This window comes from Bidens hawaiensis, unplaced genomic scaffold (assembly GCF_021521415.1).
Source record: "Bidens hawaiensis isolate Kalapana, Puna unplaced genomic scaffold, B.hawaiensis_p1.1 tig00004618_1, whole genome shotgun sequence".
Classification (NCBI taxonomy): domain Eukaryota; kingdom Viridiplantae; phylum Streptophyta; class Magnoliopsida; order Asterales; family Asteraceae; genus Bidens; species Bidens hawaiensis.
Window position 1 is genome coordinate 1,341,222 of NW_027491282.1, and position 14,173 is coordinate 1,355,394.

General features: G+C 34.1%; 1 protein-coding gene across 1 annotated transcript; it reads left to right on the top strand.

The window, feature by feature from the left end:
• Positions 1 to 11,600: 11,600 nt before the first annotated feature.
• LOC143627325 (inositol transporter 4-like) lies at positions 11,601 to 13,943 on the top strand. The gene is made up of 5 exons (XM_077097173.1): positions 11,601 to 11,733; positions 11,820 to 11,890; positions 12,204 to 12,539; positions 12,666 to 13,385; positions 13,482 to 13,943. Exons 1-5 carry the CDS (start codon positions 11,601 to 11,603, stop codon positions 13,941 to 13,943), a joined length of 1,722 nt encoding a protein of 573 aa, XP_076953288.1.
• Positions 13,944 to 14,173: the final 230 nt, after the last annotated feature.

Consider the following 14,173-nt stretch of genomic DNA (forward strand, 5'->3'; position numbering starts at 1 on the left):
AACTGGTGACTGCCATATTTGATCGAGAGTGGTCTTGTGCCCAAGGGGTTGTGAAGTATACAAAGGGAAAGCCGTTGGGCTTGGCCTCCCATAGGTATAGAGAGATGAGTTAAAAGGTTGACAGGTTACGCTTGGACCAGCCTCTAAATGAGAAGCAGCAGGTTGTGAGCTGGTTAAAGGGGAAGGTGGACGTCCGAGTGATAGTGAGGGTTCATCGTCGTCGTACTCCAGCCTTAATCTTATCCCTTTTTATCTTTCATGGCTCACGTGGCGGTTGAGAAGATGCCTTAGTTGCAAGAAATGCCATGACACACCTTCCATCGTCAAGTCGACACGTTCCGGGGTGTTCGTGACTCCTGCAAGAGGAGAAGGGACCCTAGATCGTGAAGGAGTCGGAGTTCGAAAAGATGAAAACTCGAGAAACAAGGGTTCCGTCGAGGTTCCTCCCGGAGTCGAGAAAATCGAGGTTACCGCCGGAGTTTCTTGACCGGCGCTTGGTGTCGGTGTTCTTGACACTTGGCTAACTTCTTCGAGAGATTCACCTTATGTCATGGTGATGGAGCTACACTACTGGTCTTTAAAATAAAGTAAGCGGCGTGGCCCACGGTGGGCGCCAACTTGTTGCTACAACAAAGATAAGACCAATGATAGTTAGTGGACTGGTTAGGCTAAAAAGCTTCAAGGGTTCAGGATAGCCTGACACAGGTCGTGGTGTCCCTCTACGTTTACAAAACGTAGAAGGAGGTTCACTAGTTAGTTGTTTGTTGTTATAGCTCACCGATGATCAAGAACCGTGATGTTTGGAATCGGTTTTGGGATGATGTTCTTGGTGAAGCTATAGAGTTGTTGAAGTAAGAAAGAAATAAGCTAAGAGCATATTTCTCAAGGAAGAAGAGAAGATTAGGGAGATGGTGTTATCTGCCCAGATCTTGGTGTGTTTGTGTTTATGGCTAAGCATCCTTTATATAGGTGAGGAGATGTAATCCTTTTAGTTCTGATGTAACTAACTAGTTAGCCTCTTATTTGCATAGAGAGTTGACCATTATTGGGCGGGAAGCTTTGGACCGATGGTCCATAGATAAAATAATAATACTTTATCTGATTGTCTCCTTTGCTCAGAGGGGACAGGGATGTGAATAGTGATGTGACATTGTACTATAGCACGTGGGTGCTTATTTACATAAGTTTGGGTGGGATTTGAAACTTTTAACCTTTTAACCCTTTTAGCGATAATATGTTCCAGCCATTTTATTATTTCCTTGGGCTACCCCCGTCATCAATACCTTACACCACAAAGAAATTACACTCCATAGTGCTTGGGCGAACCGACACGTAATATCCAAATGCTTTGCCAACTCCAACTCATCTTCACGTATCGGGCATACCACCGTCATCACCGAAATACCTCTTTTAAGAAGCTCTAACAAAATTGGGATCCGGCCCATTTCCACTATATAATGTTATGCGGTTATTACGTAAAACTATAATTACAATCATTCTTTAAAAAAGAAGTTGATAAAGGTAAAATAAATTGTTTATTAGTTCATTTTGATCAACTAAAGTTATACAACAGGTCAATCACAGTAAGGGCGTGCTTGAATCAAGACAAAACTAACAAGAAGGACAGTCGGTTATGCAACATGTCACCATCAAGCTAACTATAGGATAGCGCAGGGATGGACATTCATTTCGTATCCATTACGACGAGGCATGAAAATTTCAAATTCTTTTGTGACGAAAACCAAACACTATAAAACTCTAAACAAAACAGGAAATTTGAGACGAATAATAATATATATACTCATCCCTATACATGATATGATTGATTGATCATTTGATCAATAAAATTTAGTTTCTAACCACACAATTTGAATGAATATTATATAAGAATGGGAAAATACTAGTAATGGTACAAAGTTTGGAATAGGGCACCATGTGGGGTACAAATTGTTGGGTGTTTCCGGGTTAGACATGGCCCATCAACCAACCTTGGGTTCACTCATGAGTCATGACTCATCCATCAAAACTAAAGCGGTTCATACAATGTATTTGTATTAAGTTGCTACGACAATATAAACACGGCATAAATTACAAGGGTAATTTTGTGGTAACTCCAAGTTTTCGGTTGTTAAAAGTTAAGATAGAATATGCAATGTTGGCTTTACTACTTTAACCATTATAAAGTTGTTGCTCCATTTAATTATTTATAACAATGAATTTATATCTAAGGGCATTTGTCCAATGATGTGAAGTTAAAACTACACAAACTGAGACATTTTACGTCATGTGACACTTAGTCAACATTTCAAAGTTTTGCAAGACACAAGTGTAGTGGGAAAATGCACATAACTTTCCCACAATCATTATATTATTCCTCCTCTCTCTCTCTCTCTCTCTCTCTCTCTCTCTCTCTCTCTCTCTCTCACACACAAAACTCTCCTCAAAACATAGGCCCTTTTAAGTTATGTACATAACGCCATTCAAAATGTCCGCTTAAAACGACGCTCATAATGTCTGTGAGGGGAAGGGGTGTTCCCAAGCATTATGGCTTCATAATACTACGATACGGTTACCCCTACGGATGATCTTATAACTTATAAGATGTTTACTCCCTTCAAGATCAAATCATGTGATAAACATTAATGTGGTATTATTATGAGTGGATTATATTTGTATTAAAAAAACTTAAATGTAAATTTGGATACTTAAAATTTTATATATATAAAGTGTTACTACATGCAAGCATATCCCCAGTGGGCCCACATCCTTCTTGAATTGGATTTTGTTGTGCTACCCCTTCACATTAACTTTTTGACTAGTTAGTTAATTTAAACTACTAGCTAAACCTTTTGATTACTATGGTCAAAATTTAACAATACAAATTGAACATATAGTTGAAAGTTTTATCATATAATATATGATTATATACTTAATTTACACAATCATATGTTTATTTATACGATAATTTATACACTTTTAATTCTGCTCGTAAATAACATTTTTTATCAGTCACGATACTTAAAGCGTCAACCTCACCCCCCCCTCAAAAAAAAAAACAACAAACAAGGAGAATATATATATATATATATATATCAAATATCCGGCTATCGCTAGATCAAAGGCCATTGGTCACCCCTTACTCCTATGTTATTTTATGGATGATAAAACATAATGACTTTTAAATAGTAGAAATTTTCTTACGATAAACTATTAACTTATTAAGGTAGGTAGAGGGAAAGAATGGTGTTTGAACATGTGATATGAAATTTGAAATCATTTTTTTTTATTATTTAATATTATGAGTTGAAGATCTCATTCGGTGTGTCACGTTAAAAATCAGTTTCATATTCCTGTAGATTTTATAAATCAGTTTCATATTTGCTTTGACTTTTTAGGTTACTAAAATATGTATAAATTTTATTTATGGACAACGATATAACAGCTGACAAAAATTATAGTTTATCATATTTAATATTTATTACCAATTTTAACGGTAATTTAAACCACAAATTTATTTGATCATCTTTATTCCACTCTCATAAGGAATCCCACCATAATCTATATTGAATTCAGACAATCACAAATTTCCAAAAAAAGATTTATTTTTATAACCTCATTAAATCAATAGTTAGCATAAAATATGTTTGTAGTTGTAGGCTTGTAGCTACTGTCTTATAAACGTTTTCCACCTATAAAATTTGAAAATGATACTTTCATTCTTTTTTCATAAAATATTTTTGTACTTGCAGCTACTAACCTATAAACGTTTTTCATTTGCCCTTTTAAAGTCTTATTATTTGTGACAATGTAGGGGCTAAATGTACACCAAATTTGACCACATTTTTGTAGCTTATTTCGGTAGCAAAGTTTCTAATTTAGCAGATTTACTTATAAATGTTTAATTCTTAAGAATGGGTTTGTAATTCATAATGACATTATAGGCGGAATGGTAGACGAGTGTTTATTACGGCAATAAGATGGACGCTTGAGATGGAATCTCGTGATTCATGAGAAGACACTAGTGTTAATGAAAGATGGTATTTTCTTCGGTGTAAGTATAGCTATTCGAGACTAAAAAGGCAAAAACTAACAAGTGACTTAATATGTTAATAAAATTGAACTTTAATATAACTTTCAACCTTAAGTCCCTAACCGACTAGTGGCTAGCTTACTAAAAGCCTTCTATTACAATAGCTTGGGTTTTATATTTAGTTCCTAATAACCAATGCTATTGGTTTATGTCATGAAAAATGCCAAGGAAACATTTTGATTTCTATTTTGATTTCTTGAGAGTAAGTTGGATACGAACATACACGAAAATCCTGAAACAATTTTAAGAGTAAGGGTAAAAATACTTTGTTATTTGGAAACTCATATCGTTAGTCATGAGTTTTTTACCATACATATGTAAACGAAGGCAAAAAAAACACATTAAATATACGTAAATTAAGTTAGATTATCAAGTGTCATACATTTTGGCTTGTTAACAACATGTAAACATTCGAGTAAGCATATACACATACAAAACACCTATTTAAGAAACAAAGACTCAAAGATTTTGACGACGTCAGAGTCAGAGGGGACAACACCAATAGGATGCCTCTTAGCCTCCTAGACGTCCTCATTGGTCCCAAAACATCCAACGTACGTCAATTACACTATGATATTTATTCAATACTATATAAATTATAATTTATTAATTCTTATCTTAAACGAAAAGAAATAACACTAGACATCACTAACAAGACATCTCAAATTCCTTTTGAAAATCCAACAAGAATAATCATCATTGGAAAACTATAATGCTAATGATGAAATTTGATTTTGATACATCTAATTATTGAGATAAAAAAGAAAAGCAAAAAAGAAGAAACTATGTTGTCAAAAGTATAACAAATAGTCCTTAAAGTTACTTTTACGAGACTTTGTACACAAAAATAAATGTTAGTTATTCCATTAGCTAGACAACCATGTCTTATGATAATCTTTTTTTATATGTGTGCGTGTGTTTGGGTGTTTAAGTGGGATCCTATTATATATTTGTGTCCTTATATCTATAAATAGTTTATTTATCTATTTGTGTGTTTTCCTAATTCAAATTAATTAATATAAAACCCAATCCTAACTGGATTAAGTATGATGCAAAGACATGTACCGGTTTTAATCACATACATGACAAGAATTATGTGAGAACCTCATGGGTCCCCACTCGATTCCAACAAAGGAGAACATTATTGCTCTGAGTTTCGAACTCGGGTAAGATAGGTTTTATGCGGGTGGTAAGTCTTTCAAAGTCCCCGAAAACCATATATACAATAGTTAATTAGTAACGGATATTTATTAGTTCTTTTTATTGCCTTAATAGATAGAATAACCTTTTAATAACAAAGTTATTAAGTTACTAATTAAGAATACAAAGTACTAGAAAGAAGGCAGCAAGATGATGGCAAGCCCACGTAGGAAAGCAAAATCAAGTATTAGTCCACCATCGTTTATTTTAATTTCCATTTAAATAATATATTTTTCGGGTGAAAAGGTATTAGACGAGTAGAAACCATGTGCACGTCACCATCCCCTTTTTTTAGTACTTTGTCAACTTATATAATTATTGCATTTTACAAAATTTATTTTTTAGATTTTAACTAAGAATAATCCACACAAGTAGGGGTTTTTCGGGTTAGTTTTTCAGGTTTTTCGGGTCGGGTTATTTGGGTTTCAAAGTTTTAAATCCAGACCCGAAACCCAACCCAAATCTCAGTTCGGGTAATTCGAGTTCGGATTTTTTCGGGTTGGGTTAATCGGGTTGCAAGTATCATAGGAGAAAAACAACTGCATTGCTAAATTTAAATGTAACATGTTCTTCTTTACTCGTAATGTAAATAAACCAATAGCAAAACAAAATAAATCGATAAAACTTCATTAAAAGAGTAAAATTTTGCAAAGTTCAACAATAATTAACAAGACCGATATGATCGTCTTCAGTATGCCATGATTAGAGTGTTGGATTATAGTTGCTTTTAGTCATAAATTGAAACATCAATAAACAATAAATGATCGATTCATAATAGATGGAATGAGAACAATTGATTTGGACTAAATTCTAATAACGTTATCGTCTAAGGCTTGGCTTATAATACCTAAAACATATACGGTTTTATAACTAAAAGTTTATCGGGTTGACCCAAAACCAAGGATCCGGACCCAAGAACCAACCCGAATTACTTCGGTTCAAGTTCGGGTTAGCCCTTTCTCGTCTTCGGGTTCTCGGGTCAGGTTAGTTTGGGTTCGGATACGAGTTTTCTCGGGTTGGGCTTTGGGTAAAAGTGACAGCCCTAGCCCTACACACAAGTGACGTAAATTACTAGCCCGGTCGTTACTACTCGTTAGGAGGTGTGGATTACTATATTGGGACCTGGATTCTACTTCAACAACCATCTGCAATCATGTGTGTCATCTCTTACTGTGATATCCCATCTCATTTAGTTACAAACTACGTGCCATCAACTCTAAATATCTATCAACGTGTAGGTTTGATCTTGCTAGCTAGAGTTAAAAGTGATACATTTATTTTTTTGCTTTTTCTGACTATAAATATATATATATATATATATATATATATATATATATATATATATATATATATATATACCAAAGCTACCATTTTTTTGTGGGACTATTGCTTCTTTTACAAAGTTTATTTCCAATTTCTCCCTCTTTTTTAATTATGAAGACATTTTCCCTAGATTTATGGAATGTGTTGGTTATAAGTTGCTTCTTTAATAAAGTATATTTTAACTTTTCTCTTTACTTTTTTTATTATGAGGACTTTTTACTAAGATTTATGGAATGTGTTGGTTTCATACTTCCATTTTTTCATATGGGACATTTAATTCACAGTTATGTTCCAAAGATGTCTTTGGCCTAACTTTCATCGAATATGACTTTTCACATAATTCTATATGTATCTATGATATCAGTAAAACTTTTATATTTCTTTAATATGAAGCCATCACTATAAATATTATTCATGAAAAGAATTGGCATCGGCTATTTTATACCCATTCTTTAAATCAGTTCGTGAACTAAGATTAGAAATCGTTAATAAAACATTTATAGTCTCGGGCTCGAAACTTGGCTCAGTGAAGTTTTTCACAGCAGTGAGTTTTCTCCTTAACGGTGTTCCTAGACAAATAAAGCTTAGAACATCAAAATCAATATGGACAGTTGATATCTCATCTCAGTAGATGGTAAAGCTCATTGTTATAAGAAAAACTAAACCATTCAAATTTAAACTTTGTATTTGAAAGTGTAAACCCTATAATTTATGAAGAAAAAAAACATATTTGCAAAACTTGTTTATCCTTTATAAACTTTTCACAATTCACCCATATCTAAACCCATAAAACATCTTCAGTCCCTTTTGCTAAAATATATAAATAGCTAAAAGTATGTAGCATTAAACAACAATGTTACTTATTGGTGATAATTAATAATGTTAAGTTAATCTTGTCAAATGTCACATAATTTATAATAATGACCACATCTAGAGGTGCAAAAAAACCCGAAATAAAAAGCCGGAACCGGTTTTTTTAATACCCGGGTTTTTAATACCCGAACGCGTACTCGACCATACCCGTAGGGTACATATAGGGTGTGCATTTCGGTACTAAAACCTGAACCCGAACCGGACCCGATTTGTATCCGGTAATACTCAAAAACCCGAACCCGTTCCATACCCGGAACAGGGTATTTCCAAAACCCGAAATCAGGTATTTCAAATACCCGATGTATACCCGAAAAATACCTTAAAATACTCGAAAGATACCCCTAAAAAGTGCAACATTTTAAAAAAATCTTATCTATACCCAAAAAATACCCGGAAAAAAGCCCGAAAAAACCCACAAATATGGTTTTTGAATACATGAAAATTGGGTATTCAAATTAGGGCAGTCACTTTTACCCGAAACCCGAAAAACACGTACCCGAACCCGAACTAACCCGACCCGAAAAACCCGAACCCGAGAAAAGGCTAACCCGAACCCGAACCGAAGTAATTGGGGTTGGTTCTCGGGTTTGATTTATAAGTTTCGGGTCAACCCGAATAAACTTTTTAGTTTTGAAATCAAACATATTTTTAGGTATAATTGGCTTAATCTTAGCCACTAACGTTATTAGAATCTGGTCCTAATCGATTATTGTCATTACAACTATTAAAGATCGATTGTTGTTAATTTATGTTTTCCGTTTATTACTGGCAGCAACCGTAATTGAAAAACCAAATCACACTGGATAGATGACGATTATGGTTCTTGTTAATTTTACTCTTCTTTTGGATTGTTTTATCAAGTTATGTTGGTTTTTTATTTAATTATTTGCTTACGAGCAAAAAATAATTGTTGTTTTAATTTTAGCAATATAGTTTTTTTATTTTTTTTGTTTTGTTTTCCCGGATACTCGAAACCCGATTAACCCAACCCGAAAAAACCTGAACCCGAATTACCCGAAATTGAAAAACCCGTGATAGATTTGGGTTGGGTTTCGGGTCAAGATTTAAAACTTTGAAACCCGAATAAAATGACCCGAAAAACCCGAAACCCGAAAACGAACCCAAAGAACACCCCTAATTCAAATACCTTGTTTTTAAATATCCGGTCTATACCGACCCGAACCCGATGCATAGGGTATGATTTTTAGAGGCAATACCCGAACCCAACCCGGTTTTTACCAATACCCGATTTTCCAATAACCGGTCATACCCGAACCCCGTTCCATATCCGAACCCGGGTATTTGAAAAACCCGATTTGTGCACCTCTAACCACATCTAGATGTGCATAAAAAACCCAAACCCGGAACCGGACCGGAAATAAAAACCCGGATCCGGGTTTTCAATACCCGAACCTGACCCTACACGTAGGGCACAGATAGGGTATGCATTTTAGTACTAAAACCCGAAGCCGAATCGAACCCGATTTATACCCTATTATACTTGAAAACCCAAACTGGTTCCATACCCGGAACAGGGTTTTTCAAATACCCGAAACGGGTACTTCAAATACCTGATGTATACCCGAAAAATACCCTTAAAAAGTGCAACATTTTAAAAAATTCAATCTATACCCGAAAAATACCTGGAAAAAAGTCCGAAAAACCCCACAAATAGGGATTTTACAATACCCGAAGATAGGGTATTCAAATACACAGTTATATACCCGACCCGAACCGAATGCATAGGGTATGGTTTTTAGAGATAATACCCGGACCCGAACCCTACCCCGGTTATTACCAATACCCGATTTTTCAATACCCGAACATACTCAAACCCGATTCCATAACCGAACCTGGGTATTTGAAAAACCCGATTTATGCACCTCTAACCACTTCTACGTCCAATAATCTTATAAAGAATTAAATGTTGGGATTTTTTGAACCTATTCTGGAAAGTGCCTAACACATGTTTGGGCCTTACATAAATGCAAATGGGCCGAATAAAGTGAAAAGTGGATAACAAAATCTTCAGATCATTGCCTCGAGCCCTCGAATCTCAATCTTAGTTAATAAATATAGATTTTGTAGGATAAGCGGATAACTTTGTATAATACTAACCGAGTTTTAAGTTTGTTTCCATTAAGTCGTTATATTTTATTTTTTCTTAATTAGGTCACTTAACTTTTAGTTTTGTTTCAGTTAGGTTACTTAACTTTCAATTTTAACTTAATTAGGTCACTCAACTTTTAATAAATGTTCTAATACTATCTTTTTTACCTTCAAATTATATGTTCATAAATAACTTAAACATCATTAAAACCAACATTTTTTTTTCATTTTTTATCTAGTAAATATATCACTTACGATAATATAATATTTGTCCCTCTCGTTTTATAACACTAATTGTAATTTAAGTGACCTATTGAGATAAACTAAAAGTTGAGTGACCCGGATGTTGGAAATGGCTAGGAGAAAAGGATGGTGAATTCACAATGAGTTCGATTAACAAATTGTTAGTTAAAACAAATATTTTAGTACTAATAATGTTACGATATGGAGTAAGTGGGTTCCAACAAAATGCAATATTCATAGTTGGAGGGCGCAATTGATAGAATTCCTACGCAGGTTGCGCTTGAAAAAAGAACAATCCAAATTACGAGTAACAAGTGTATTATATGTGACACGAACATCGAATCGGCAGACCATATTACTACTGATGGTTGTGGCGGTGATGTGATCGTATGAGTCGTTGGTGTAAAGTTCTTCAAATACTTGGGTTCTTGGTTAAAGTTATCAAGCTTAGGGTAATAGCTAGAGAAGGAGGTGCTTGATACATGCTCTACATTAATTATTTACAGATCTGTAACAACTAACTAGATAAAAGATAGTATCAAAATGGAAACAATTTAATTTATTCATTAATAAGAATTATCTCCTATTAAAACATAATAAATGAAAAGGAAACTAATCAATTATGAAATTTAAATTTCTATAAAAATTCGGATCCTATTCAAAACTTAAATAAATTGATGCTTATCCATATATTGCCGGAGTAAGTGTATAAATATAACAACTCTCTCATTCTAAATTATGAAACCAAACAAACCACATCATTCTGGTGTAGCTATAGGGCTTGAAAGCTTAATTTGATGTGATTTGAGGCAGTTATTTATCGTAAGTTATATGTTCATAGTTATTTATCGTAAGTTGTATGTTCATACTGTATTACTTGTTGTTTTTGAGTTCACCGAGATCATCTTATTTAGAACACGAAACTTTGGATCAGGTAATAATTGTTTTCTATGTAGAAAGCTGAAATCTGTAAAATCGTTTGTCATTTTGTCATATGATCACCCTTACTCGTGTGATGTTTTGATAAAATTCGTTTGTTTTGAAACTATGAGATTTCACATATACTTATGAAATTTATTATAATAATAATTATTATTAATTAATATTATTTATGTTAATTTTAAGTTAAAACTTTTAAATAGATGAAATAATTACAACATTCAAAACAAATTTACAGGAAAAGAAATTTAAAATTTATACTTTTAAAAATTGTTATTTCATAAAAACTAAACATGATAATTTAATTTTTTTTTTAATATTATTTAGTCATTAGTTTAAGTTTTAAATTTTTTTGTAATTGTTTATATCATCTTTTGATAATATTCGTTTGTTTTGAAACTATGAGATATGACATATTGTGATATTATTATTTATGTTAATTTAAAACAGTTTAGTTAAATGAAATATTATACAACATCAATAACAAATTCACAAAAAAAAAAAAAAAACATTAGAATTTATATTTAACATTTGATCATTTCCAAATTCTAATTATTCAACGTGATAAATCATTTTGTTTACGTAAAAACATTATTATTATTATTATTATTATTATTATTATTATTATTATTATTATTATTATTATTATTATTATTATAAGTAGTAAACGATTTAGCTACAAAACCGAATCATATCAAAATCTTACTCCTGATATCACTCATATTGTCATCCTATGTTTTATATAATCACAAAACAACATGGTTACAGATTTACAGGTAAAATTTGTGAACCTTTGTAGATAATATTCGTCCACTCAAACATCATGGAAGGCGGTGTGGTTAAACCAGATAAAACCGAGTTCACTGAATGTTATCGGACGATATGGCACGCCCCTTTCATAATGAGGCTTGCCATGAGTGCTGGAATTGGAGGACTTTTATTTGGCTATGATACAGGTTCATCTTTTGTTTGTGTTCTTATTGTTCAATCGCGTGTTCAGTTTTTTAATGCGTTTATTTTGATTAATTTGAATCCGAAACAGGTGTTATTTCGGGTGCATTGTTATATATCCGGGATGATTTTAAACAAGTTCAAAAGCATACATGGTTACAGGTTAGTTTAACCTCTTGTTTATATTTTGATGTCAAAGTTTGATAATTAGATGACTCCCAAAAACCATAACTCGGTTTATAGAGAAAACCATATCTCAGTTTATAGAGATTAATATAGACTATAATAAGGATACTAAATAATATGATAAGACTAAACCGACTTGTCGTAGTCTAATGTGGATACCATCGACTAGCCCGGCCAACATTTAATATGTTAAAATCATGTTTCGAGATTTTTTCTGTAAGTGAGAAAGTATGTTGGCTTTTTATGATATTAACGTTATAACAACTCATATTTTCTTTTTGTAAAATAGGAACTGATTGTTAGCACGGCGGTAGCCGGAGCTATATTCGGAGCGGCCATTGGTGGATGGATGAGTGATCGATTTGGACGTAAAAAATCGATCATGTCAGCTGATGTTTTGTTCTGGATTGGTGCAATTATCATGGCTTTTGCTCCAACCCCATGGGTCATAATCATTGGTAGACTTTTTGTTGGTTTAGGTGTTGGCATGGCCTCCATGACTGCACCTTTATACATCTCTGAAGCTTCTCCTGCTAGAATTAGAGGTGCACTTGTGAGCACAAATGGTTTACTCATTACAGGAGGACAGTTTTTATCATACCTCATTAATTTAGCTTTTACCAAGGTAAATTTATTTATTATTTATTCTTTTGGTAAATATTTTAGTTCTGGAACTTTCTTGTACTTCTACGCAGCGTAGAAGTACAAGAAGTTCCTAAAAACACGAGAGGTAAATTATTTTGTTTTATAGACGAATGGAACGTGGCGTTGGATGCTTGGAGTAGCTGGCGTTCCGCCGATGATACAATTTATCTTAATGTGGTCTCTACCCGAGTCGCCAAGGTGGTTGTACAGACAGAACAAAGTGGATGAAGCAAGAAAGATCCTAGAAAAGATCTATCCTCCAAATGAAGTCGAAAACGAAATGAAAGCATTGCAACTATCCGTCGATGAAGAAAAGAAAGCCGAAGAATCCATGGAACATGGCATCTTTTCAAAAATAAAAAACGCGTGGGGAAACAAGGTCGTTCGTAGGGGACTTTACGCTGGCATTACAGTTCAAGTCGCGCAACAATTTGTTGGAATAAACACAGTCTTGTACTACAGTCCCACTATTGTCCAACTAGCAGGATACGCGTCTAACAAAACCGCTTTAGCCCTTTCATTGATCACCGCAGGCCTTAACGCGGTTGGAACGATTATTAGCATGTTGTTTGTTGATAGATGTGGGAGGAGGAGATTCATGATTGTTTCAATGTTTGGAATCATTCTATGTCTCGTTGTTTTATCGATTATGTTTTTTCAAGCTTCGACTCATGCTCCACCTGTGAGTGTTGTCGAGTCTAGTCATTTTGGGGGTAACTCGACTTGTGTCGATTTTCGTTCGGCTCCAAACCGGTCATCATGGAACTGCATGACTTGCTTGAAAGCCTCATCAAGTTGTGCCTTTTGTGCAAATGGAGGAAATAAAGTAAGTTAAAACTTATTAAAAACTTTTATTTATTTCATAACTTATAGTTTGTTATAACACTAACTTTTTGTTACAATGTATTAAACATTTTAACAGTATAACCCGGGTGCTTGCTTGGTACTTGATGACGCGGCACGAGGAAGTTGCCGAGCCGAACATAGGAGTTGGTACACACAAGGTTGTCCTAGCAAATTCGGGTTTTTTGCGATATTAATGATGGCATTGTATATAATATCCTATGCACCCGGGATGGGAACCGTGCCTTGGATTGTGAACTCGGAGATATACCCGTTAAGGTACCGAGGGTTTGGTGGTGGGACCGCAGCGGTCGCCAACTGGACGTCAAATCTTATTGTGAGTCAAACTTTTCTAACTTTGACTCAGACATTGGGGACTGCTGGAACGTTTCTTCTGTTTGCGGGGTTTTCAGTGCTGGGACTCGTGGCGATATTCATTTTTGTGCCCGAGACGAAAGGGTTGCAGTTCGAAGAGGTTGAGAAGATGTTGGAAAAGGGAGATCGACTCAAGTTTTGTGGCAACTATCGTCGGGATACCTGAGATCATCTTCTTAGTTATATTACACGTTTATCAAATATTGTTCTGTTAATTAAACTTCATTTTCTGGCTTATTTTTACTCCAAGGACCTTTTTGGTTTGGTGTATCTGTTATTATCAACATTGTCACATTGTCTCAAGAATTTTGCACTTTTGTGTTTCTTTTTCTAAGATCGTTAACTCACACATTGTTAGCCATAATTTGGTTTGGTCCAGTCCATCGAGCCTATGAT